This window comes from Carcharodon carcharias, chromosome 10 (assembly GCF_017639515.1).
Source record: "Carcharodon carcharias isolate sCarCar2 chromosome 10, sCarCar2.pri, whole genome shotgun sequence".
NCBI lineage: Eukaryota > Metazoa > Chordata > Chondrichthyes > Lamniformes > Lamnidae > Carcharodon > Carcharodon carcharias.
Genome location: NC_054476.1, coordinates 62156987 through 62183661, shown reverse-complemented (window position 1 = coordinate 62183661; position 26675 = coordinate 62156987). Strand labels below are relative to the sequence as shown.

The 26675-nt window shown below is 44.8% G+C and overlaps 1 protein-coding gene across 12 annotated transcripts in view; it reads left to right on the top strand.

Moving 5' to 3' along the window:
* The first annotated feature begins 4876 nt into the window (after positions 1–4876).
* Positions 4877–26675, top strand: part of LOC121283204 — a 106361-nt gene continuing 84562 nt past the window's right edge. For 5 of the 12 annotated variants that reach the window (XM_041197474.1, XM_041197464.1, XM_041197463.1 and 2 more), the window contains exons 1-6: positions 4985–5153; positions 8304–8383; positions 9379–9477; positions 12407–12498; positions 25782–25895; positions 26572–26632. In XM_041197474.1, coding sequence (XP_041053408.1) covers positions 5093–5153; positions 8304–8383; positions 9379–9477; positions 12407–12498; positions 25782–25895; positions 26572–26632 — 507 coding nt within the window. In that variant the 5' untranslated portion in view covers positions 4985–5092. The other 7 variants (XM_041197465.1, XM_041197468.1, XM_041197469.1 and 4 more) reach the window with 7 other exon arrangements.

Below are 26675 nucleotides of genomic sequence, written 5' to 3'. Positions count from 1 at the left end.
ATTGTTTGAATAATGTAGATTGTGTACATTCAAGATATAAATCCAAAGCAAATTTAATGAGTAAAATCATTGTCAAAACAGTAGATAAGGTTGTGAGAGTGGAGAAAGTTATTGCTATGAAACAAGAAGAGTCAACAGAAAGAGAGGACAAACCTTGAGCTGATATACTGATAACCTAATTAGAGATGGAGCCAGATAACCACGAACACAGCTTTGCAAAGTCCAAGTTCTTGTTTAGAGGTACACAGAGTGGACTCCCCAAGAAAACTTATACAGTCAGCAGTTGAGCCATAAAGACCACCAAGGTCCCAGGTTTGACACTTTTTCTATTCTAACATGGGCGATCCCAATCAAGGTACCTACAATTGCCTTCAGAAAATAGAAATTTAAAAAAAAAATGAGTGTCCATTGATTCCTGTAAAAGGTTTTGGCAAATTTAAATTAATTGTCCAAAACAATTGAAAATGGATTACAAAATGCTCTCTTTAAATATTTTTTGTGATTATTGTTTAGAAAAATGAAAATAAGGGGGAAATGTGTTGTGAAGATGTCTGTGTGACAAGAAGGGATGAAAGAAATTAGTTTTTATCAAAGAAATACAAATTGTATAGATGTTTTATTAAATACATTTTTTAAAATACAACTGGACAAGCCAGTTCAGGGCAATAACATTGTGCTACACGTAGTACATGTCCAGTTAAGTAAAAGCATGCATCATCAATTCAATAAGCATCAACTATATTCTGTGCTTAAAACACGTAAGAGTTTACTCCAAACTCTGCATGTTACTAGTTATTGCTTAACTTGGGTAAACTAGCCAGTAATATAAAAGAAGATCGCATGAGTTTTTCTAGGTATATAACAGGTAAGAGAGAGGCAAAAGTGGACATTGGGCCGCTGGAAAATGACGCTGGAGAAGTAGTAATGGGGAACAAAGAAATGGCGGAGGAACTGAATAGGTACTTTGCGTCAATCTTCACAGTGGAAGACACGAGTGACATTCCCAAAGTTCAAGAGAGTTGGGGGTCAGAGGTATGGTGGCCATTACCAAGGAGAAGGTGCTAGGAAAACTGAAAGGTCTGAAGGTGGATAAATCACCTGGACCAGATGGATTACACCCAAGAGTTCTGAATGAGATGGCTGAAGAGATAGTGGAGGCGTTAGTGGTGATCTTTCAGGAATCACTGGAGTCAGGGAAGGTCCCAGAGGACTGGAAAATCACTAATGTAACCCCCCTGTTTAAGGAGGGAGTGAGGCAAAAGATGGGAAATTACAGGCCAATTAGCCTGACCTCGGTTGTTGGTAAGATTTAAGAGTCCATTGTTAAGGATGAGATTTCAGAATACTTGGAAGTGCGTGGTAAAATCGGGCAAAGTAAGCATGGTTTCATCAAGGGGAGGTCATGCCTGACAAATCTGTTAGAATTCTTTGAGGAGGTACGAGTAGGTTAGACAAAGGAGAGCCAATGGATGTTATCTACTTGGACTTCTAGAAGGCCTTTGACAAGGTGTCGCACAGGAGGCTGCTCAGTAAGATAAGAGCCCATGGTGTTAGAGGCAAGGTACTAGCATGGATAGAAGATTGGCTGTCTGGCAGGAGGCAGAGAGTGGGGACAAGGGGGTCCTTCTCAGGATGGCGGCCGGTGACTAGTGGAGTTCCGCAGGGGTCAGAGTTGGGACCACAACTTTTCACTTTATACATTAATGATCTAGATGAAGAAACTGAGGGCATCCTAGCTAAGTTTGCAGATGATACAAAGATAGGTGGAGGGACAGGTAGTATTGAGGAGGTGGGGAGGCTGCAGAAGGATTTGAACAGATTAGGAGAATGGGCAAAGAAGTGGCAGATGGAATACAACGTGGGGAAGTGTGAGGTCATGCACTTTGGTAGGAAGAATAGAGGCATAGACTATTTTCTAAATGGGGAGAGAATTCAGAAGTCTGGAGTGCAAAGGGACTTGTGAGTCCTAGTCCAGGATTCTCTTAAGGTTAACTTGGAGGTTGAGTCGGTAGTTAGGAAGGCAAATGGCAATGTTGGCATTTATTTCGAGAGGACTAGAATATAAAAGCAGGGATGTGCTGCTGAGGCTTTATAAGGCTCTGGTCAGACCACATTTAGAATATTGTGAGCAATTTTGGGCCCTGTATCTCAGGAAGGATGTGCTGGCCCTGGAGAGGGTCCAGAGGAGGTTCAAGAGAATGATCCCAGGAATGAAAGGCTTAACATATGAGGAACGTTTGAGGACTCTGGGTCTATACTTGATGGAGTTTAGAAGGATGAGGGTGGATCTGATTGAAACTTACAGAATACTGAGAGGCCTGGATAGAGTGGACGTGGGGAAGATGTTTCCATTAGTAGGAGAGACTAGGACTCAAGGGCACAGCCACAGAGTAAAGGGAAGATCTTTTAGAACAGAGATGAGGAGAAACTTCTTTAGCCAGAGAGTGGTGAATCTATGGAATTCATTGCCACAGAAGGCTGTGGAGGCCAGGTCATTGAGTGTATTTAAGACCGAGATAGATAGGTTCTTGATTGGTAAGGGGATCAAAGGTTACGGGGACAAGGCAGGAGAATGGGGTTGAGAAACTTATCAGTCATGATTGAATGGCGGAGCAGACACAATGGGCCGAATGGCCTAATTTCTGCTCTATGTCTTATGGTCTTAAGGAATTGATGGGAATTGGCATACAAGAGATATTCAGTCTTATTCACCTACCTGCCTATATGATAAAAAGGGTATCGGTACAATTCTCAGTCCAACTTTGCTTTCTAGTAGGTTCAGCTGCAATCAATCAGCTTACAGAACTAGAAGGAAAACATAGCCATAACATAAGAAGGCATGTGGAACACTTTATTATCAAGGGTATAGAATACAAGAGCAGAGAAGCTATGCTAGAACTATATAAAAGACTAGTTAGGCCATAGCTATAACACTCTACAGATCTAGTCATCATATTAAAGGAAGGATGTGACTGTATTAGCGAAGGTACAGAGGAGATTTATGAGGATGTTTTGGGACTGGGAAGTTTTATGTATGAGGAAATACTGGATAGTCCGGGGTTATTTTCTTTGGTATAGAGGAGACCAAGGGGAGATTTAATTGAGATGTACAAAATTGTGAGGGGTCTAGATAAAGTGGATAGAAAGGACATATTTTCCTTAGTAGAGATGTAATAATCAGGAGACAGATTTAGAGTAATTGTAGAATGATTAGAGGACAGTTGAGATTTTTTGTTCCTCAGAGGGTGGTAGTGTTCTGAAATTCACTGTCTGAAGGGATGTCAGAGGTAGAAACCCTCATCTCATTTAAAAAGTACCTGGATATGAAACTTGAAGTGTTATAACCTGCAAAGCTATGGATGAAGAGTTGCAAAATGCGATAAGGCTGAATAACCTTTTCAAAGCTGGTACGGACACGGTGGGCTAAATATCTCCTTTTGTGCCATAAACTTCTATGATTATAGAGCCATGTCGTTTTTGGTATGTGGACCAGTAGGACAGGAGAACATTCCCTCCCCCAACTCAAGTGACAGCAGCAAGGGTGTGTCCAGGATTGAAAAGCAGAACTGCATTTTACTGTGCCTCAGGCCATGTCCAGTACAATGGGTGACCAATTAGCAGAAATTCAACAAAAAAAGTTTCCTTCTCAGCTCACCCAGATTAAGGTTGTGAAATTGCAAATGGCAAAAGGTGACACAAAAAACACCCACATTTTTTCCTATTCATTCATGGGATGTGGGCGATGCGATCTGGGCCAGCATTTATTGCCGATCCCTAATTGCCCTTGGTGAGCTGCCTACTGCAATCCATGTGGTGTAGGTACACCATGCAATATTTCTTCTAGAATGTTAAGCGTTTGTTAATTACCCCATTAATCTACATTTTCTATCCTAACGTTTTGAGTGACAGTGCTTGACTTTCTGAGCTTTCCACTTGGCCCTGTGCTCCCAGAAGTAGCTGCAGTCGTTTGCTTGCTCCTGGGCCTCAGCGCTTTCCATTCTGTATCCACTATGGAATATCTTACAAATGATTACTTTGCAGTCATCAGGTTGCAGTAAATTCGGACTTGCTCCTAATAATACTTTTAGCCAACTAGTAATGATTGTCAGTATGCTTTCATTTTCCTGATCCCCCTCCACACTTCCAATCCAGCCCTAATGTTCCTTCCTTCTCTCTCTTTATCTCCACTATCTATTTTCCTTCCACAACCATCCTCTTTCTGCTGTCTGGGGGAAAAAGGGCAGAAAGCTACCTTGCTGCGGTGAATAACTGGACTCATCTGAAGAGAAAGCAAGAAGCAGATACAATGAATAAACAGAGCCAGAAAGAAGAGGAGCAATGGTGAAGGAAAGCAAAGCCAATGTAGATTCAACTCAATAAAGGGGAAAATTCTAGAAATTCAGAGATCTATCAATAATTATAAAGAGAAAAGTCTGGTTAATACTTCTGGCGCATTCCCCGTGGATGCAAGGTCGTCTATTGTATATTTTCTACAATCACAAACTGGTCACCTTTCTTTGGGGAAGCCGAGGGGTGCTCGAGACCATGACCAAATGCTGCAGAAGATGTATCACCATTTTAGAATTTCAAAACAAAACTTGAGGAATAATCATAATTGTGTGAAAGCTTGAAAAACACAGTTGGTATGATATTATCTGAACAAGCTTATCCCGGGCCGTGTACATTTTTAAGAAAGGTGTTCATCCAGAAGGAAGCCAGTAGGAGTCTCCACACCCCTTGTGGTTGGATCTTCAGGACAGCTTCGAGCGAATGGCTCCTCCGCCGCTAGTGCATCACCTGCAGGCTGGGAGGACTCCAATCACTGGTCGCTGGGCAACCAGGGTCCACACGCACAGCGCTAGTGCGCCACCTGCAGGCCAGGAGGACCACAGACCTCCAATCACCGGTCGCTGGGCAACCAGGGCCCGCGCACAGCAGAGCGAGGTAGTCAGGCTGGATATGGAGAGCGCCCCGGGTAAGAAAGGATAGCAGCCGTATGCTGCTGCTGAGGGAAGAGGTTTAAGAAGATTAGAAAAGGCTGCTGACTGTCGGGCAGAGTTCACAATGTAGTGTTACTGACGATAGTCGAGGAATGGATCAATTCTCCAACTATATTCTTGAAATATTATTAACGGGGAAGTGTTTAAGGAAAGGTGAGGAGGAGGAAGAGGAAGTTTTTTTGGGGGGCGGTAATGGGAAGGTAGGCGTATTCCAAAACAAAAACAGAATTACCTGGAAAAACTCAGCAGGTCTGGCAGCATCGGCGGAGAAGAAAAGAGTTGACGTTTCGAGTCCTCATGACCCTTCGACAGAACTTGCGTTCGAGTCCAAGAAAGAGTTGAAATATAAGCTGGTTTAAGGTGTGTGTGTGGGGGGCGGAGAGATAGAGAGACAGAGAGGTGGAGGGGGTTGGTGTGGTTGTAGGGACAAACAAGCAGTGATAGAAGCAGATCATCAAAAGATGTCAACGACAATAGTACAATAGAACACATAGGTGTTAAAGTTAAAGTTGGTGATATTATCTAAACGAATGTGCTAATTAAGAATGGATGGTAGGGCACTCAAGGTATAGCTCTAGTGGGGATTTTTTATATAATGGAAATAGGTGGGAAAAGGAAAATCTTTATAATTTATTGGAAAAAAAAGGGGGAAGGGGGAAACAGAATTCCCTGTTTGTTCTCCAAGGGTCAGGCACTGACTCCACCAGAATGGAACTGCTTTCTGCTCTGAGTGTTTCAGTAGGACTATAGGTTTCATGGGTGTCAAGTGTCCTCCTTTCCCTAAGCGACCATTTGTGTTGGTTAAATGCTGTAGTTACGTAAATGAACAACCCCTTGTTAATTGAATCGTTTGTCTGTCAAAGGTATCTCAGAGAGTTCAAATAGCTCAAGTTTAATTTATTTTGTGCATTTTATACGAAAAACTAAATCCACATTTATCTTTATTATTTATTAATAATTACCTTCCTGGATTTTGGACTGTTCGTCTTCTTCGATTACTGAACACAGCGTACCGGTTGGGGCATACAATCAACAAGCCCCGACATACTATGTGAATGATGAGTTTTACTGCTAATCAGAAAAAATCGTATCAATTAATGGGATGTGGGCATCGTTGGCGAGGCCAGCATTTATTACCCACCCCTAATTGCCCTTGAGAAGGTGGTGGTGAGCTGCATTTTTGAACTGCTGCGGTCCATGTGGTGTAGATACAACCACAGTGTTGTTAGGAAGGGATTAAATGCCCTTCCTCAGATATAGCAGTTTTCATTGGATGCAGAAGGCAGGTTGCTTCATCTGAATTTGAAGGAATTTAAGCTGCAATGCATAGTGCATTCTGAAAGTTGTAGTCCATTAGTTGGTATGAGCCTCTTCACTCAATTGTGGGAAATACGTCTGTTTGATAAAGGGGAGAAGTTCCAGACAATCGAGATCTGGGTGACGGAAAAAGTGGGCCAAGGAAAACTCTCCATGAGCAGAAAATACCAGAGCCTCAATATCTAAAGATAGTTAATTGCAAGCAAGGCAAGATGTTGAGCTTTAAACTTTGAATGGACTTCTTTAGTGTTTGCTTAATACCAGCTAAATTTGTTAGCCTTAAATTGACATAGACTAACAATGCTGCAGCAGAATAACACATTGGGGTGAATTTTCCTCTGCTTGTGTTTGGGCATAAATTATAATAAATTGTATAAATGAATCCAGGTGCATCTCTTGGAAGAAATTTGGGGAGGCAGGATAGGACAATATGCATACTTGTTGCGGGTGTGTAATCCTCCATGTCCACATTATCTTCATGTACTGTGTAAATAGTTGAAAGTCTGATTCATTGTGTTTTACATGGTATAATGGCCCTGTCATGATATAAATCAATGAATGCCCTGATATTGTGAATTTCCTCACAAATATTGTAAATGTTCTAGAAAATTTAAGTCAATCAAAATTACTCACCCCCATTTATGAACACACATCCCACCAATTTCTTTCCAGATCCCTCCAGTGACCATGTGCCCAACAACACTGCCCCCACCCCCTCCCAACAATCCATGACCTACATTTTGCAACCTTTGACTTGTCACAGGAGAACTACAAGTTTTGTTTTAAAACAAAACTTGTTTTTGTGTTTGGTTTACATTTTGAAAATGCTCACTCAGAAATCAGATTGTCCATTTGGAAACTGGATGCATGGTGACCCAAACCAGAGGTCATTGGAGGGAGGTAACTTGGGAAAACTACTAATGCTGCATTTTGGTTATATATTAAGAAGATACTTTTGAGTACCATTTTGGAAACCTGGAAGGCCCATTCTAATTTTTGGATTGGAATCTTAGCTCTTTCTGTAGCTTTTTGCCAGAACATAACTTCTGACAGTCTGTTTCGCTGTTTACTTCAAATTCTCACTTTGCCCTTTTGGGTCCTTTTTCCCAAGCATAACTCCTTGACAAGACAAGCATAGCGTATTTAGAAATGGCTTATTATCTGACTTCACTCTCCCTTGCCTGAAGTTTTCAGTTAACTAGTCCCCAAGGTATTATAATTTGTTTGGTATTGGTTCAGATGGTCTGACTTTTGAGTGGGCTATCCAGGGAATTCTTGCTTTTTTTAAAAATAGCCTCCATTCCCCATCTGCACCCCTCAGCAAATGTTCCTGTATATGGCTAGCCATCCAGTTACCCCTTCTTGGAAAATGTAAGATGCAGACATTGGGTGACGACAGCATCAGGCTCAATTGTAATGCTTATCTCAATTGAATAACCTGCTAACATCCTCTGTCTAAACTCACATACAAAGAATAATCAGCTGGGTGAGGTACCAGAGGATGCTTTGTACAAATTGAACTTTGTACAAATAAACCACAGCAAGAGCTAGTACTTTCAGTTGGCAGAGGACTAAAGTTGGGAAAAGCGAAGAATGCCAAACTTATGGATCGGTCACTTTCTCAGATAGGTACAGATGTGAGAGAACCGCAGAGCTCTTTGCTCACCTTCCTTATATACTGTCTTTTGAAAGGTTCTAGAGGGTTTTGCCCCCACTAGCCTACTCAGCAAACCACTTCATGTCTCAATCAGCCTTTGTGAAGAAGCACTTTCTGACATCTCTGAATATATCTTCTTTTGAACTTCATGGCTTAACATGAAATAGTACTCGGTAATTAACAAATATGTTCAGTACTTACAAGTTACATCTCATTTGTTACCTTAGGGTGAAATAAAACAACACGGGTGTTTTAGGAATATTCAAACTGCTGAGGCTTCGTTCTGGATGGTCATTATTGTGGTGATTATTTTCCTTCTGATACTGCAGGTAATCTTGATTCTGCAGACCTGCTGTCCAGGAATGGAGAAGAGGGGGAAAACAAAGAGACAAAAAGGACTGCAGAAGAGGTACAATGTAGCCCAGTCTGTGTCTGATTGCACGTCCATTTTCACCAAATTGCAGAACAGTGCACAGCAGGCCAGAGGTTAAAGCCAGCACAAAGGTTAAAGCTGCTTTACTGACATGCCATTAAGTTTCCCTGGTACTATCTAAGCACAAAGTTGAAATTCTCATGCTGTCTATCCTTTGAGTAAAATTCATGTTTTAACACCAGCTCCTTGAAAGTTGGAATTTTTCTGTGCCAGTTTTCAAAAATCATAGTTTTACCTTGCAGTATTGCAAATTTTTAAAAATAATTTTAAATGGTTTTAAGCAGCCTCACATCCTCCATGAAATGTCTCCACCATTCACTGAATGACTCACTCTCATCTCTTTTGTTGCCCTCTCCCAGTTGTTATTCTCCTTTCTATGTTTTCTCTCCCTCCCCTGGTTGATACCTTTCCAACACTCTCTCATCTGTCTGTTCCCAATTATCTGCTCTGTTTCTACCCCAGTTATTAGCATCTGTTTTCTTCCTCCCTCAATTACCTGCCCTGCCATATTTCTTCCCTGGTTCTTCCACTTCCTCCCCTTCCCCACAATTTGGGTGTAGTGATTGACCTGACTGCAGTAAACCCCCAGATGAGGCCACTAAAGGAAAGGAATATCTTCAGCGGGAGGAATGAGAAGGGTGAGAGTTGTCAATGGGTTGCATGTGACTATAGAAGGTACATATTCTGGTGATGCCTGATGTGGAGATAAATGGAGGCAGACTAGAAGCCAGTTTTCCAACAAAGGAGAAGTTCAATTGGTAACACTGTGTCTTTAAAAGACAGCTTGATAAAGAGGCTTCCTGTTGAGGAGGCTTCCTTTCATAAAGCAATTTCACCTTCAGCCAGTGGATGCTGAAGGTGAGACTGCTTCATGAAAATGGATTCTGAACATGAGACTCTACCTAAATGGGAGTCCTCAGATTGAATGAGACAGTGATAGTGTTAAAACCTGTTTTCTGTTTTATTGGAAGGATGCAAGGATGGTGGAGGCAAAGGATTGCACACTGTTTGAGGCTTTGTGTGACACTATCCTATCATCGCTGGCACTGCTGCAGAGTAGCATCACTGAGGTACGCCTGCAATTCTATAATTCACAGTTTCTTCACAAAACGTTTGTCCGAGATTTGTCTTTTAATTTTAGAGCCCTATACAGAGCTGTAACATTTTTTGTGTAAGTTTTCTCCCACTCTCCTCACTCTTGCTGAGGTAACTGGATGGCTGATTGTTTGCAATTAATTTGACTGTGGAGGACATCAGAACTGAATTTGACAGTGCCCTCATTTAACTGTGCTGTGTGTACAGTTTCTAGTGATCAACAGGGGGAACTGGGCCTGAAGTTCCTTTCTCTAGTTCAAGGACATTGGAATCAATTACTGCTCCTCAAACTGCTGTTCTGGCTCATATCAGCGATTTCAGCACATACAGGAGGTTGACCATGTGATCTTCCTGGTCTATATGCCTCAGTATCACACCACATGGCGCATTTAGCACCTCACCTACTGTGAACGTTATCCAGTGGCTCCTCTAGAAAATGTGTTTTTGTGTATGTTGAGTTAGGTCCAGTGATGCTCTGCTTCTGTTGAATAGCCACATTACAATCATCACTCTGCAGTCATACATAAAGATTGGCCATTGTGTCTGAAGAGATGGGTGAAACCCCGTATTTTGTTGACAGAGAAGACAAAAAGATCTCCATATTAAAGGAAAATTGAAACCTCATATCGACCTAATTCTACGTACTAGAATTCATCATCAGCAAAATCATGCCTCAACAAGGGGTCAGTAGACTGTAAGAGAAGTACAATGTCCATTGTAACAAAAGTGAAGCTTTCTTGGTTTCTGTTAGATGATTTACTTGTTACTTTATCATTGACCACAGTACTCACACAGGTTTAAGACCAGTGATGGCTATCTTTTTTCTGCAAACTGTAGGGAATTTGTATTGTAGTGTGACTAAATTTTGCATATCAGGGCAAGGTAAAAAATATGCATTGCTGAGGAATTCCTTACAGAAACATAGGAACAGGAGTAGGCCGTTTTAGCCCCTCGAGCCTGTTCCACCATTTGTGGCCGATTGTCCACAAGCGTCACATACCTGCCTTTGCCCCATAACCCATTAAAACCTTTGGCTTACAAAAATGTATCAATCTCGGGTTTTAAAATGATCTAACATCAGTTGCCATTTGCAAAAGAGAGTGTTAAACTTCTATCACCCTTTGCATGAAGCGTTGTTTCCTAATTTCCTTGGTACGCACAAGTTGGTTGCTCAGTTTATACCTGGATGGAGACATGACACATTCAAAGTATTTGACACAGATAAATGAGGGCACAATTTTAAAATTTGCAGATGTCACAAACCTTGGAAGTATTGTGAACTGTGAGGAGCGCAGTGATAATCTGCAAGAGGACATAGACAGAATGGTGGTATGGGCGGACATGTGGCAGATGAAATTTGATATAGAGAAGTGTGGAGTGACACATTCAGATAAGAATGAGGAGAGGCAATATAAAACAAAGGTTACACTTCTAAGGGAGATGCAGGAGCTGAGGGTATATGTGAATAAATCATTGAAAACGGCAGGGCAGGTTGAGAAAGAGGTTATTAAAGCAAATGGGATGTTGGGCTTTATAGAGTGCAAAAGCAAGGAAGTTATGATAAACCTTTTTAAAACACTGGTTTGGCCTCACCTGGAGTATTGTGTCCAACTCTGGGCAACACACTTTAGGAGGAATTTGGAGGCATATGAGAGTGCGAAGGAAAAATTTACAAGAATGGTTTCAAGGATGGGGACTTCAATTACATGGACAGATTGGAAAAACTGGGCAGTTCTCCATAGAGAAGGAAAGATTGAGAGAAGATTTGATCAAAGTTGTTCAAAATCATGAGTCTGGACAGAGTAGATGGGGAGAAACTGTTCCAGTTGGCGGAAAGGTCGAGAACCAGAGGACACAGATTTAGGGTGAATAGAAAAACAACTAAAGGTGGCTTGAGGAAAAGCTTTATTACGCAGTGAGTGGTTAGAATCTGGAATGCGCTGCCTGAGAGTGTGGTGGAGACAGATTCAATCCTGGCTTTCAATAGAGAATTGGATAATTATCTGAAGAGAAAACATTTGCAGGACAACAGGGAAAAGGCAGGGGAGTGGAGTTGAGTTGCTCTTATATAGAGCTGGGTTGAATGGCCTACCCTGTGCTGTAACAATTCTATGATTCTATGCATCAAGCCATTCCATTCAATTACAGACAAATGAAAGATTTACATTCTAGTGTAATGGTTTTGATTGACATCTGTATCTGGTGTGAAGGCATGGGTTGGGCCTGTGAGAGAAGCATCGCTGAAGATTATTTATAGTGCCTTTGATTTTCAGCTCTGTATCTACATTCTTTAAACTGTGGATGTATTGGGCAATTTAGGCTCAAATTAGCAGTCTGTCTGAAGCCAAAAAAGGGAGTGAAATAAATCAGTGGCTTGTGGTAATCTTTCAAGGATCAACTTGAGCAGGAGTTTAGGAGAAGCATCTTTGTTGTTTACACATTTCAAAGAAAACAGTAAAAGTTGTAATGACTGTAATCATAATAAAGAAGTGTTTTACCTGGACCTGTGTCTAGCTGATCCAGGGGCACAACAAATATTTTCTTGCCAGAAAAGGCTTAGTTCAGACAAACAGAAAAAAGCTCTTATTTAATGGCAATCATTTGGGAGCAATGACTTGGCTGAATTTCCCAACCTAAACATCCTGCTAGCCAGGGCACTTGTGTGTGTTTTTTACACAAGGAATTAGAAGAGGCCAGCCATGCAAAATTCAGTGATGCTAACAACAGGCACAGACCTATCAATGCCACTGCTGTCAGAAAACTGGGGCTTAAATTTTTGAATCTTACTAAATGGACTAGACCACCCCCTGCACCCCCCCCCCCCCCCCCCCCCCCCCGCCCCAAAATTATGGAGCATAAGTCAGTATCAGTTATTCATTGCTTCTCTCTCTGGTTTTCCAACAGCTTCTGGATTTCAAAGATCAACTGATGAACCATGCCCTTCCCACCAGCCTCTTAGCCCATTTGGTCATTACCACAGGGCGGCTTTTCTGCAGGTATTGCAAAAGGTCAAGCTCATTGTACCATCTCCTACTCAATCTCATTCTTTCCCAAGGACTCAAAACTGTACTGATCCTAACTACTGTCAGCCACCTCCTCGTTCTCATAGAAACTTTTAAAACGCAAGCTTGGCATTGGATAACTACTACTTCCTAACGTACCTTACCTTCTCTCCTAATCTGGTGTCTTGCACATTGACCCTTGATCCTTCATCTAGACTTCTCAGTAAAAAAGACGAGACCACCAAGTAAAGTGTGGATGGTCCCTTGAACCATGAATGTTCCTGGGTGCTGCTGATTGTGGCTGCTGTCATAGTATGTCATGCTCATCTGTCTTATGCCATCCTCACACATCCAAGTGCAACCGCCCTTCATCCAACTACACCTGGGTCCTTCACTTGTCCTTCACTTTGCCTCCTAGAAGAGATCTCTGTAGCTTTTCTGTAGCTTTTCAGCTCTGACCAAATGGCAGAAAAAGTAAGATTTTGTTTTCTGGATGTTCTTTTTTAGAGTTCTTTTGTTAGTTGCAATTTCAAGCACCACTTCATTGGTCTTTTTTTACTCTGGGATGTAGCGCCATTAGCAAAGGCAGCATTTGTTGCTTATCCCGAATTGCCTATGAGCTGAGTGGCTTGCTAGGCCAGTCAGAGGGCAGTTAAGAGCCAACCACTTTGCTGTGGATCTGGAGTCACATGTAGGTCAGACCAGGTAAGGATGAAAGAGTCCTTTCCCTAAAGGACATTAATGAACTGGTTGGGTTTTTACGATAATCAATGATAGTCCCAGTAATGTTGACCCTGAAACTAACTTTCAATCCCAGGTTTTTTATTAATTGAACTTAAATTCCATCAGCTGCTATGGTGGGATTTGAACCCATGTCCCTAGAGCATTAGCCAGGGCCTCTGGATTACTAGTCAAGTGACATAACCATAGCATCACCATCTCCTTTTATGGTTTTTATGTGGCTGTTTTAGCACGTCTTAGCATCCATATTTCAAAGCCCTCTATTTTCTTCCAGAGATCTTTCTTCATTGTCCAAGTTTCTGAGGCAAACATGAAAATGGATAGAATGTAGCATATGAGTTTTTACCTTGTTAACGCATCATTCACTTTCACAAAATTATTTTTGGCTACCTCAATCCTTCCAATTTTGTCATTGCATCAATCATCCTCAGTTATCATTTGTCCTAAATAGATAAACCTATCTACTTGTTCAAGTGTGACACCATCCATTTGAATGTTCCACATCTTTATAAAAACTCATGTGTTGAGCTCCCTGAAAGGTTCACTGTATAAAGGCTCACAGAAGCTACTGAGCTTTTTATGGCAGGAAAGCTTGAAGCTTAGCGTTCATGTTCAATCTCTGGTCTGTACTGTTACAACCAGTCCCCAGGCGAAGCCCACCAATTTGTTAACTTCCCAAATGGGACCCTGATTTTGTTATGCTTCCAGGTGAGGAGGAATGAGCTTGCTCTCCTTCTTTATTCATACTCCCTGGTTGGTCACAACCAGGTTCAATTAAAAGGGATCCCTTCCCCTGAAGATACCTGTTTCCAGTCCAAATATATATATTTTTTTAGAAGGTGCCAATTTAATCAGGCTTTCGTGAGTCAAAGAAAGAGTAAGTTTATTAGTACTAAAAACCCGAGAAAAATAATTAAAAGGCAACATATGTACACAGATCAGAAATGAGAAGTTAAGAGTCCAAATAAAAGTTTAAAAAGATATACAAATCAGTCTTTGGCAAAACGTTGTGGCCATTAAGTTGGGTGATTCCGGAAGGGCTAACTTTGGCAGTTTCGCAGTTGGTTTGGAGACACTTGGTTCTGCAGTACAGCTGAAGAAGCTGTCCTATTTCCTTTTTGACGGTGGCTTCTGCTGAGCCTTTCTTCCAGCAACAGAGAGAGTGAGAGAGACTTCGCCTGCAACTGCAGGGGTGACTAGTTGGTCTCCTTGCTGTCACACGCATAGCACATCAGCATACACTGCACTGGTCTGTAGCTAGCTTTTTAACTCGTTTTTCCCTGTGTATTCCTGTAAGGGGGAAAAAAAACCATGCCTTGTGCCCAGAATCTGTTTTTGTTCATTTTTGACCATTTTACACATCCTGAGATATATATCAACAGGAGATGGATTTTAGATGACTGCTGAGAGGTAATAATCAGTCTTTGTCTCTGCAACCACAGGAGATTAAAGTTCAGTCTTTTGCATCTTTCCTATCTCCCTTTCATGTGTCTCTGCTTGAAGAAGACCATGACACCTTTTCAGGCGCGAAATTCCATGGTCTCTCAGGACAGATCTATCAGTATAATCCACCCAGGGATTTTCCAGAAAGCGGTCACCTTACATTATCAGTCATCTTTTGCACAGTGTCCTTGCTTGTATTTCTTTAGAAACACACACTTCTTCCTTAAAATGTTCAATATGCCTGTAAGTAATTTGTGGTTGTAATTGGCTTTTCGTGTCACTTCCCCTGCAGCATGAATTAAATGCGATTCATTCTCATTTTGTTACAAGTGGGCGGAAAAAATAAAACACCACACACACACTCAGTCACACTCATTCTCCTAGCCTTGTTTAATATTACCTCTTCAGTTCTAGATCTCTAAGTTTGGGACAGATGCCTGGGATCACATTTGATTCCCCAGCAAAGTGGGCGATTTTTAGGTGGTACGGTTGGAGAAACAAACTCCAACAGAATAACATGACATTCTGTGGATTAAACTTTCCCACAAAGGTTAAAGGGTTGTGGTCAGTATAGACTTTGGTCGCTCTTTTTCCATTTCAGACATATATCCCAAAGTGTTTGAGAGCCAGTAATAACCCAAGGATTTCCTTCTCCACTGTGGAGTACCATTTCTAATGCTTGTTTAGTTTTTTGGAGAAGTACCCGATTGGCCTCTCTATCCCTGATTTGTCTTCCTGGAGGAGGACAGCCTAAACCCTGATGTCCCTTGCATCGATGGCTACTTTAAATACTTGGTTAAAGTCTGGAGTTGCAAGCACAGGCTTGCCTATTAAAATGGCTTTTGGATGTTTGATAGCTGTCTGGCATTTCTCAGTCCATGCCACATTTGCTTTTTTCTGTAGTAGGTCTCTCTGGGGTGGCTACTGCGCTGATGTTTGGGATCAACTTGCAGTAGAACTCACACATCCCAAGAACTTCATGATTCCCTGTTTCATTTGTGGCAATGGGAATTGTGCTACAGCCTGTACCTTTGTGGCTCTGGGCAGTACTTGTCCTTGATACGTTGTGTCCTAGATAGGTTATCTGAGCCTTAGCGAACTCGCTCTTTGCAAGATTGACCAGGTCACCTGACTGACTGGACACCCTCCCTTCTTTGCACTCCTTCACTTTCACCTTCCACCCCCCCCCCCCCCAACACCTACCTCCCCCTCCCAACATCTTCATTCCACCCCTCCCAACCTCACCGCATCCACTCATCTTCATTCCCCCACTCCCAACTTCACCCCACCCCCCTGACACCTCTTCCACTCCCAACTGATCCTAAGCTTTCCTCTCCCAACCCCTCAACCATCACCCGTTGTGAGCATCAACAGTAACTATTCAACTTTGGTGCGCTGCTTTGCAGTGGAACCGTGTCCTTGAGAATCCACCCAGCAAGCCATGGACATTCCTCCTGTGTGCCATTGGTGTCAGGCTTCTGCATCTCTGCTCCTCGGATGCCCACAATGTGAGCAAAGCTCTGACGGGTAAGTCCCAACTTGTGCATGCCACAGTGGTCAGGATGTGTTCTACACTGGCGTGCTTTCCTGACGTGGGCAGGTGATCCAGTGGGGGAGGAGGGCGGCGATACCGGTGAGCAGACTTAATGATATGCTGATATAGTACAATGAGGTTCCTGACATCCGATGGTGGGCCGCGTTCTCTGCCATCGGCGGGCTAAGCGGACAATCGTGAACTGATTTCACGTTGTTGTGAAACCCATTGCGCCATATTGTCCACTCATGGCACCAAACAGGCCCAATGACGGCAGGCACAGAAAATCCCGACCACAGTTTCCTGGCTGAAAAGTTCAGGCCCTGGCATGTTTGTCTGCCTGTTTCTTCATAGCTGTGTGGGAGATTTTTAAGTGTTCTCTGGCCACATCACAAGCTTTCATGTGTTGTTCCTGGAAAACTGTTAGGTAATCTAACCTGGTGACTCCTTCCTTCTGTTCTAAAAACCTCTCCCTGATTAGTTTCAGAGGCCCTCACACTTGGTGCCCCCCAACTAACTCAAATGGAGTGAAACAGGTGGACTCATGGGTGAGTCCCTGGTAGCAAACAGAAGAAAACTTAGGCCTTAATCTCAGTCATGGGGGTACTTGTGGCAGTATGTCCTGATCATTGTTTTTAGAGTCTGATGGTACCATTTTAGCATTCCCTGCAACTGCAGGTGAAATGCTGAAGACTTCAGCTGGGTCACGCCCAAGGTACCCATGACTTCCTGGAATATTTTGGACGTGAAATTTGAGCCCTGATCTGACTGGATCTCGGTGGGCAGATCAAATCTGGTAAAGAATTGGATTAATTCCCTCACCACTGTTTTGGCAGATTGGTTCTCAGGGGAACAGCCTCTGGGAAGTGGGTAGCCATGTCCATGATGGTAAGGATGTACTGGTAGTCCCCTTTTGTTTTGGACAGGGGCCCCACACTGTCCACTAACACCTTGCTGAATGGCTCCCCTAAAGCCAGCACAGGAATCATAGGTGCAGATTTTATTGCAGGCTGTGGTTTTCCCACAACCTGGCAGGTGTGACAGGTTCTGCAAAATCTTACTACATCCCTCTGGTTGTGTAGCCAGTAGAAATGCTGGCTGATGAGGGCTTGGATTTTGTATATACCGACATGCCCAGCTATCGGAATTTTGTGAGCTAGCTGTAATATTTCCCTTCCGGACCTTGGCTCACCAATTCCAGGTGGATCACTGTCCACTCCTCGTCTGCAGGTCTGTGAGGGGGTCTCCATTTCTGCATTAGCACCTCATTTTTAATGTAGTAGCATTCAGGGACTGCTTCTGCCTCAGCTTCAGTGTGGGCAGTCTGAGCTAATGTTTTTAACAGTGGGTCAGCTTGCTGGGCTGCTACCAAGGAAGATCTATTTATTATCTCCTTTGGGTCTTCTGGGCTCCCGAGAAAGGTTTCAGGTAACCAGACTGTAGGGTCTTCTGTCTGCAGTGCCACTTCAGCCTCCACTGACAGAGCTTGTCTGGCCCATAGACCGCATTACCACACAGTTAGGGAAAATGCCAGGCACTTTCTCCTGCAGCTGCTCTGTCCTCCTGACCTCAGTTGGCTCCTCTGAAACCACTGAGGATGCTATTACCTTTGATCTGGTCAACCCCGTCTGCAGGCAAACTGGTCCCACAGCCACTGGTCCTGACACCAGATCGCACTCCATATGCGCACCTGAAAAGGGGGTGGGCATGTACCCTCCTTCAATCCCCTTTACCAATGCCTTGGCACTTACTGTACATGCCATGCCATTTCCCAGCAGTAGAGTTTGGCTGGCCCCCATATCCCTCAGTATCACTACAGGCTTACTTGCCTCACTCTGGAGAAAGGTGGCCACCCTCCCTTTGGATACAAAATCCCTCTCAGGGATTTGTTTAACCTCATCTGCACTCTCAGGAGTTCATCTGCAGGGATTCAGAGCCATATCCTGGTCTGCTCTGCTCTCTGACTGACTCCCATTCGCTGCACAGGTATATATGCCCTGATAAATCCCACTGGTTTTTCCCATAACCTTCAACAGTTGGCCCAGAGGTGCTGTAACTTTCGGCAGTTAAAACACACAGGCTTCTTGGCCTTACTTTTCACCTCAGCACCACACTTCCTGTCCTGAGGAGGGTCCCCAGCACTTCCTTCTTTCTTATGATGCTTAGTTTTCTATCACTCTCTCCACCTCTATCCTTTCCAGTTGGCTGGGGGTGACTAGTGGAGCGTCTGTCCTGGGACAAGGGTTTGTGGATCAGCTCATAATCATCAGCAGTGTGGCTGCCTGCATGGCCCCTGTTATCCTCTGTTCCTCTGGACGTGTCCTTATTGGGAAGAATATGGAGTTTTTAAACTCTTCAAGGAGAGTTATTTCACAGAGGTTTTTGTAAGTGGCTTCCATTTTAAGTTCCCGCACCCACTGGCCAAAAGCAAGTTGCTTAAGCCTTTCAAATTCCATGTATGCCTGGTCAGACTGTTTCCTAACGGTACGCCTCCGGCACACACTTAAAATAGCTCTTTATGTTGCCTCATAGTCAGGGGCACTTTCCTCAAGTAAGAGGGAGTAAACCTCATGAGCTTTTCCGAAAGCCTACTCTGCAGTAGTAGGGACTAGTGTTGGACTGGCCACTTTAACTGCTGTGCTGAACACTCGAAAAAAATAAAGAAGGCTTCCACCTCTGCTTCATCAGACTTAAGGGTTAAATGAGCAAACCAGATTGCCTCAGTCCTTGATTCTGAGCTGTTGGTGTTTTCAAGGGACACAGTAGGATTCCTACCCCTCAGCTTGAGCTGTTTTAGTTTAAACTCACTTTCCCTCTCTCTGTCCTGAAATATTCTCTCTTCTTTCCTGTCTTTCTTTTTCTCTTTTCCTGAAATTCTAATTTCCCCTGCTCCAATTTTAATCTCTCTACCACTACTCTATCCATTTCATCGTCCTCAATTTCCACCTGTAGACCGTTGGCCACCCCTTATAAAATTTCAGGTTTTCTGACTTTTGGTTGAAATTCTAATTCTAACTTTAGTAGGGCAGACTCAAGAAAACCTTTTTTGCGGTTTTTTTTTGTTTCAAAGGAACAGCTTACTTTTCCCACTCTAATTCTTTTGTTTCATCCATGTGTGGAGACAATGTCAATGTGCATCTCTGCCCCTGGATCATTATGCACTCATCCTTCCGTAAGCAATGGTCAAGCCATGTTGCAAACTTCAAACATTGAACATTCAGCACTGCTATGGCTGTTGGGAGAACAGTGGTGACCTCACTGCTGGGCATACATACCTGCCCGTGGCACCCCAGTCTCACTGACACCAGTGGACCTGGGCACATGGCACCTCTCCAAATCTAGGGCCTCCTCCTCGAAGCAGCTAAGAATTGCCAACTGGGCCAGCCCTGCGCCAGTACTCACCCGCTCACTGGCATTATGTGCATTCTTCTGAAAAGGAGAGAAGAGCATTGATTAGTGCTACTTGTACCTGGACTCTCTGCATGGACGGCCCACCCCAACCAGAGTGGGACATTGCAGGGCACCAGTGCCTCCTCACCCCGCTGCTGCCCAACACTCACACAAAGATGCTAAGCCTATTCACATCTCTCTCTCTCCTCTCCTCTCCCCCCCCCCCCCAGCCGCCCCATCAGCACCACCACTTTGGTCAAATGCTGCCTACCATCACAACGGATGATAATTTAGGGGGTAAAGAGGAAGGTCCCGCTTTGTTTGGGAGAGGAAGATGTATGGAGGGGGGAGGGAGAGGAAGGCCAAGCATTGACTGGGAGAGAAAGAGGTGTTGGGGGTGGGAGGCGAGATTGGGGGTGGGAATGAAAGTATTGGTGGGGTGTGAGATTGGCATGGGGCGAATGAAGGTGCTTGGGGTGAGGTTGGGGGGGAACAAGGTGTCAGGGGGTGAGATTGGGAGGGGATACGAAGGCATGGGGGGGGTGAGGTTGGGAGGCAAGGAATGAAGGTGTTGGGGGGGAGGTTGGGAGGGGGTGAACGAAGGTGTCGGGGGGAGGTTGGGACCGGGTGAATGAAGGTGTCGGGGGGTTGAGGTTGTGGTGGGGCAAAGGTGTTGGGGTGAGGTTGGGAGACGGTGAACGAATGTGTCGGGAGGTTCGGAGGGGGTGAATGAAGGTGTCGGGGTGGGGGGGTGAGGTTGTGGTGGGACAAAGGTGTCGGAAGGGTGAGGTTGGGAAGGGAGAAGTGAAGGTGTCGGGGGAGGTTGGGAGGGGGGAACGAAGGTGTCGGGGGAGGTTGGAAGGGGGAAACGAAGGTGTCGGGATAGGTTGGGAGAGGGGAACGAAGGTGTCGGATGGGGGAAGCGGGGAAGGAGGGTGTAACGGAGGAGAAGACGGCATTTGGGGAGGTAGATGTAAGGGGGGTGGTAGGTGTAAGGGAAGGAGTTCAGAGAGGGAAGGCAGTAAGTGTGGAGGAAGAAGTAAGGGTGGAGGAAGGAGTCAGGAAGGGAGAAGGAGTAAGAGGATGGGAGTCTGGTGAGGGGGCTGTCCGACGGTGGGGAGAGGAAATCTTGGCGGGTGGGGGGCAAGGAGTTTCAAGGTGGGGGAAAAGTCTGGTGTGGGGGAGGGGGTGTCCAGGTGAACATGCAAGGGAGGGCTCTAATGCCCTTGACTGTCTCCTGGGGAGTGAACTGGGGATTGATGTGGTCTGTGGGAATGGTGAGAATGACCAAGGGCAGAGTGAGATGGGAGGGTAAGGATTCAATGGTACCGGTAGAAGGGACGGCGAGGGTGGTTGGTGGGGACTTGGAGGCAGACACAGACCCTGGAAGTGGGAAGGAAGAGGTCAGAGAGGTTAATGTGGATAGGGGTGGGATTTTTTGGGAGGAAGGGAACATGCACATTCACCTGGACATCCCCAAAAGAAAAGGGTTGTGGCTGGTAGGTCACGAAGGGGAGGTGGAAGGTGATGCCAGGGGTGTTGCCAGTGATGGGGGAAAGGAAATGGGTGACTGAGGGAGAGGAAAGAACAGGGGAGCAAAAGAAAAACTGTAATATTACCGTACTTGCTAAATCGAAAGTGAAACGAGTCGTGCTGGCCGAGATCAGGTGCTGCATGGGAGTGTGATCAGTGAGTGGGCAGAGATGCAGGTCAGCTCTGATGGTCAACTGAAAGAAAACCCCAGCAGGCAGCATTCAAAATACTCAGCACATTGAGATGAGTGTGATACAGGAAGGATCAGCCTGTGTGGGAGAGTGCTTACACGAGGCTCCAAAAGACCCTGTCACACACACACTTCGCCCTCCAGAATCACTCATGGGCCAGCTGTGTGCAGCTGAACTGCTAATGGTGGGGGTGTGTGTGTGTGAGTGTGTGTGTGGGGGTGGTGGGGGGGGTGGTGGTGCACGTGGGGGGATGATGGATGCAATGGGAGGACTCGCGAAGCCTGTCAATAAAGCTGAAAGACACCATTACACATTATTCAGTGAAAGTGACAATATTTCCAGATTGTAAAGTGACAAAATGTGTTCACCCATGCAACCAACTGTGATCAGAATTTCTTGGCTTTTGAACGCTTTAGACTTTTAGTTGCTGCCCTGATATCTGTAGCAGGGGTGGAGACAGCTTGAGCAATGGTTGGTCCTGTTGCCTCTGATGTCTTCAGTGTGGGCCCTCTGGAGATCCGAGGCCTTGGGGGCCCCGGTTTGCTTTGGCTGTCCTCCTGTGGGCCAGCTGCTCCCTCTGCAGTGACAGAGAATGAGGTTGAGGGGGTCACAGGCAAAAGGGACTTGTGGGGTGAGGACAGCCTCTGAGACCCCTGAGTGGATGACCCAGGGGTGTCCAGTTGCTGCTCCTCCCTTCGGGTGCCCAGGGACTCCAGCCTAACTCCTTGAGTGAAAGGAGCACTGGGGGGACATCAAGGTGCCCTGTTTCCCCCTTGCATCACCACTGCAGGAACTCACCCATGGCTCCCATGATGTGGAGTGCAGGTCTGCACACATCTCCACATTCTGCTGATCCAGGGTCCCCATGGTGTCTGCCATCCTCCTTATGGAGACCTCCATACGAGCATATGTGGGCACCTCTTCAGAGAGCAGGTAGATGCACTCCTCTGACTTGCGTGACACTCTGTTGGGGGCTTCCAACAATTCTGCATTATGTACCCCTCCCTTCTGCTGACTCTTCAGGGTGAGTTGGAAGGCCAAATCCAGAGGTTCGTCATCTGACTCAGACCTCACAGATGCCTCCTCCTCAACAGTCCTCCAAATGCTGAGCAGATTGGCTGAACCTGCCTCCTCCTGCTACGGACACATGTCTGTGTGATGACCACCAGGTTGTGAACCCGAGCCTACTCTACATCTAGGTCCCACCGAGGTGTGTGTCTTTGTGCTGATGGAGGGTGTGAGTAAGTGCTGTGATAGGTCTTCCAGGCTGCTTCTGTCCAACTCTTCAATGGAGGAGGAGTCCTCTTGTCTGGAGGTGAGGACGTGGATGGAGCTGAGGGACTGGCTTGCCGAGGGTGTCAGTCACTTGGCAGAGCTCCCTGTGAACCAAAGTAGAGATAACTAGTGCATGTCAGCAGAGTCAAAAGCAGGAGAGAGAGCACTCACAGTTGCTTTGAGAGAGGGATGATGTGGTGCAGGATCTTCACGAAGGTATTCGCTGCCGATCTCACCGTTGCCGCAGGCAGGGTCAAGACGATGGCACGCTCTACAAAGTGAGTGAGGGACCTAATGTGGGCCACTCCAGCCTTAGCCTGGGACCTCTCCCTGCTGTTGTAAGCAGGCTTCTCCTGCATGAAAACAGGTGGAGAGAATGTGAGCAGGACACATGGCACTGCATGGAATCTTTGTGTGGCGGGTGGAGACATGGATGGGATAGGCCACAAGCTCTAGAGGGTTATGAATTTGAGGAAGATGTGAGGGTGTGTGTGAGAGTTAGTGGTGTTAGATCCCTGTGGATGTGTGATGGGTTTGCGAGTGTGTGAGTTGAGAGTGATGAGAAGAGTGACTTACCCTGGTGGAACGGATGAGACCATTCATCCTGTGGTGGGCACTGGGTGGCTGTCCTCTTTTGCAGGGCATTGGCGCTGACCACCACTGCCACCGCCTCCCATGCTGGATTGGTGATGTTGCTGCCCATCTTGCAGCCAGAGCAGGGGTAGAGGACATCATGATGGCCCTCCATTGCGTCCCAAAGGCACTCGAGGGACACGTCATTAAACCGGGGGTGGGCTGCAGTCTCTTTGCCTTTAGGGGCCATGTTTTCTTTGCTGCAGTCGTGGGCTGGAAGCACTGAGAGGTGTGCATGTGGCTGCACTTTAAATGTGGCGTCCAGCATGATGAGGTGGCAGGGTGATGGCATGGCGGGCAATTGAAAACCTGTCCGCCCGCAATCGAGATGGTGTGTTTCCTGAGAATACATAATTAATGCGGCAGGATTGGGACTATATGGCATGAGAAGTTGCCATTTGGCCGGCGGGTAAAACAGCGTTTTTCCCACCCGCTACCACACAGCGCAAATCTGGAACGATCCTACCGCATGTCTTGTGCTCAGAGTCTGTTTTCTTTCATCTCCGACCATTTTACACATTCTGAGATATATACCAGCAGGAGATGGATGTTAGATGACTGCTGAGAAGTAACAATCAGTCTTTGTCTCTGCAACCATTGGAGATTAAAGTTCAGTCTTTTGCATCTTTCGTGTCTCCCTTTCAAGTGTCTCTGCTAGAAGAAGGCCATGACACCTCTTCAGGTGTGACATTCCATGTTCTCTCAGGAACAGTTTATCAGTTTAACCCTCTTAGGAGTTTTTCAGAAAGAGGTCACTTTACGTTATCAGCCATCTTTTGCTCAGTGTCCTTGCTTGTATTTCTTTAAAAACACACATATCTTCCTTAAAAAGTTCAATATGCCTGTAAGTAATTTGTAGCTGTAAATTTGGCTTTTCATGACAGTACTGAGTTAGCTGATCCCAGCTAGGGCAGCTTAAGAAGCATAACAATTAGCCTGAGCACACCTAGGCTTGGAGCACTAAAACTTGGCAAGGGTTCCTGCTCCTCTTTACTAACCAGAGAGCTCTATAGGAAGGTACATTTGTATGGACATCAAGTGAGGACAGGATCAGGCTTGGGTATAAGATCCTAATATATGGATGTAGGAGATAACTCTCAAGTAGAGTCCAAAATGGATGTAAGATTGATGGGATATCCACTTTCCCTGTCTGAAACTGTTGTTGTTTTATGAATGCCATTTTGAGGTTTATGCTTCATGTCCATTGTGAGTGTCAGCTGCCAGTGGTATTCATGCTTTTGATTGGTAGCATGGATGAAGCTCTTTGCCTGTTCATTCCAGTGGGGTAACGCTTCATCCAAACTCCTGCCTTCTGCCTCTTCTCTATAGCTGGAGGTCTCTGGGCTGTTGCCTGCTGCTCCTCTGCTTTCAGCCACAAGATTATCCTAATCATTGAAGCCAAAAGGCCAACCTGAAGTTTGCTAGAAGCCTCTGATCAAGATTTCAGTATAGATTCAGCTATACAATATTTTGGGAAGTTTAATGCCCAGGATCCCTTTAAAAAACATTGTAAGTAGCCCCGCCCACCTATGATTTTTCAGTATATTGTAGAACTGCACACTTGAGTGCCTGATATTTACCAGGGGGCCATTGAAAGAAAATGGGCCCAATAAATGTGCTAGACTTACATGGGTTGTCTGTGTGTAGTGGGGCGCAGCTAACCTTTTTATTCCTCTCCATGCTCCCTTTTGAAGTGAGATATATTTCAGATGTATTGTACATTGAAACAGACTTTACCTGCAAGTATCCAGTTCTATATATTCGTCCTCCTCCTTGCAGTGTTGAAATGAAGACTCATCACGCTAGTTAATTAGGGTGCATTTTAATTTTAATTGATTGGTTGAAGACTGGCCATGGGGGTTAGCTGCCCTTTTTACACTCTACCTAGATTTCCTTTACACTGCAGTCAATAAAAATTGAAACCAACAATGTAAGATAGGTGGACCTGCTACTGTTCATTTTCCATCTGTTGTTAGAAGGAAAAATTCACCTCATTCTCTCCCAGGATTTCAAAACAATGGAAGTCCTTAACTTCTTCAATCTTTTCTTTCTCATACAGTCAACAGGCTTTTAAAACCTAAGCTCGATACCACCTACTTTTTGATTTACCTCATTTTCAGTCTTGGTCTTTTCAGCTTTACTAAGGTCTTCCCACTGTGTGCCTTGGCCCTTCACTTGGGTCACTCAAATAAAATCAACTGGATGTGGCAGTAAAGCAATTGCAGCTACTTGATTGTCAAGTCAGTTTCCCCCATAAAGTTCATCAGAGTTGGGGTGGCAGGTTTGCCAGGCAATGCTAGTTATTCAATCAAGACAGTTTCCCTGTGGAAACCAATAATGTGAAAAAAGTGAACTTCCCTAAGGACCACAATGGAAGAAACGAATGGGCAAGATTTCACTTTTTAGATCTTTTACTGTTCCAATCCTTAGTTGTTTTCTGAAATGAGATGTTCTTTCATGAGACAGTAGGAGTTTGTCCACTTCCTGCTTTCATTATCCTCTTTAACATTCACCCTTTTGTGCTTCTGATGGCCCAGTGTTTCTGACATGTGCACTCCGACCACCGAGTTGATCCGCCTTGTACGTTTCTACTCTACTCCGTGGCAGCAGAAGAAAGAAATCCTGGAGTTGTTATATGCAGACTGTGAGAGGTATGGATTCCTCGTTTTCCATGTAATGAAAAAATGTGCCAGACTGATAGCACCTTTAGTGGACTGGTGGGTAAAGATACCACCTCAGTATGGCACTGTACAAGACAAACTGAAATGCAGAACCATAATATGTTGGCAATACACTGGATAGTTGGTCCATAACTCTGAACCATGGTACTGTGGTTTAAAGATGGCTTGGAGACAAAGTTGCAGGCCTTGAAATGCCAGCTCAAATGCAGCAGAGCAGGAAGCTTAACTGTCCGAAGTTGCAGTGATAGAACCACTACCCACTCCAAACTGCTAGCTGAATATCAAAGTAGCACCATACCACTCTAAAATGAGGTCCGAAAGACAGTAATAACAATAATAAAAATACCTGGAAAAACTCAGCAGGTCTAACAGCATCTGCAGAGAGGAACACAGCTAATGTTTCGAGTCCATATGACTCTTCAACAGAACTGTTCTGTTGAAGAGTCGTACGGACTCGGAACGTTAGCTGTGTTCCTCTCTGCAGATGCTGTCGGACCTGCTGAGTTTTTCCAAGTATTTTTATTTTTGTTTTGGATTTCCAGCATCCACAGTTTTTTTGCTTTTATCCAAAAGACAGTGCAGTTTTTCACGTTTGCTCCCAGTGGTGTGAGTAGTTGCTACATAATAAAAGCTTTCTGTTTTACAGTTTCAGGAAAAAGCATCAGCTGGGTGTGGCAGTGAGGCGACTGCAGCTACTTGATGGTCATGTAAGTTCCCCCCATAAAGTTCATTAGAGTTGAGGGCGGGTTT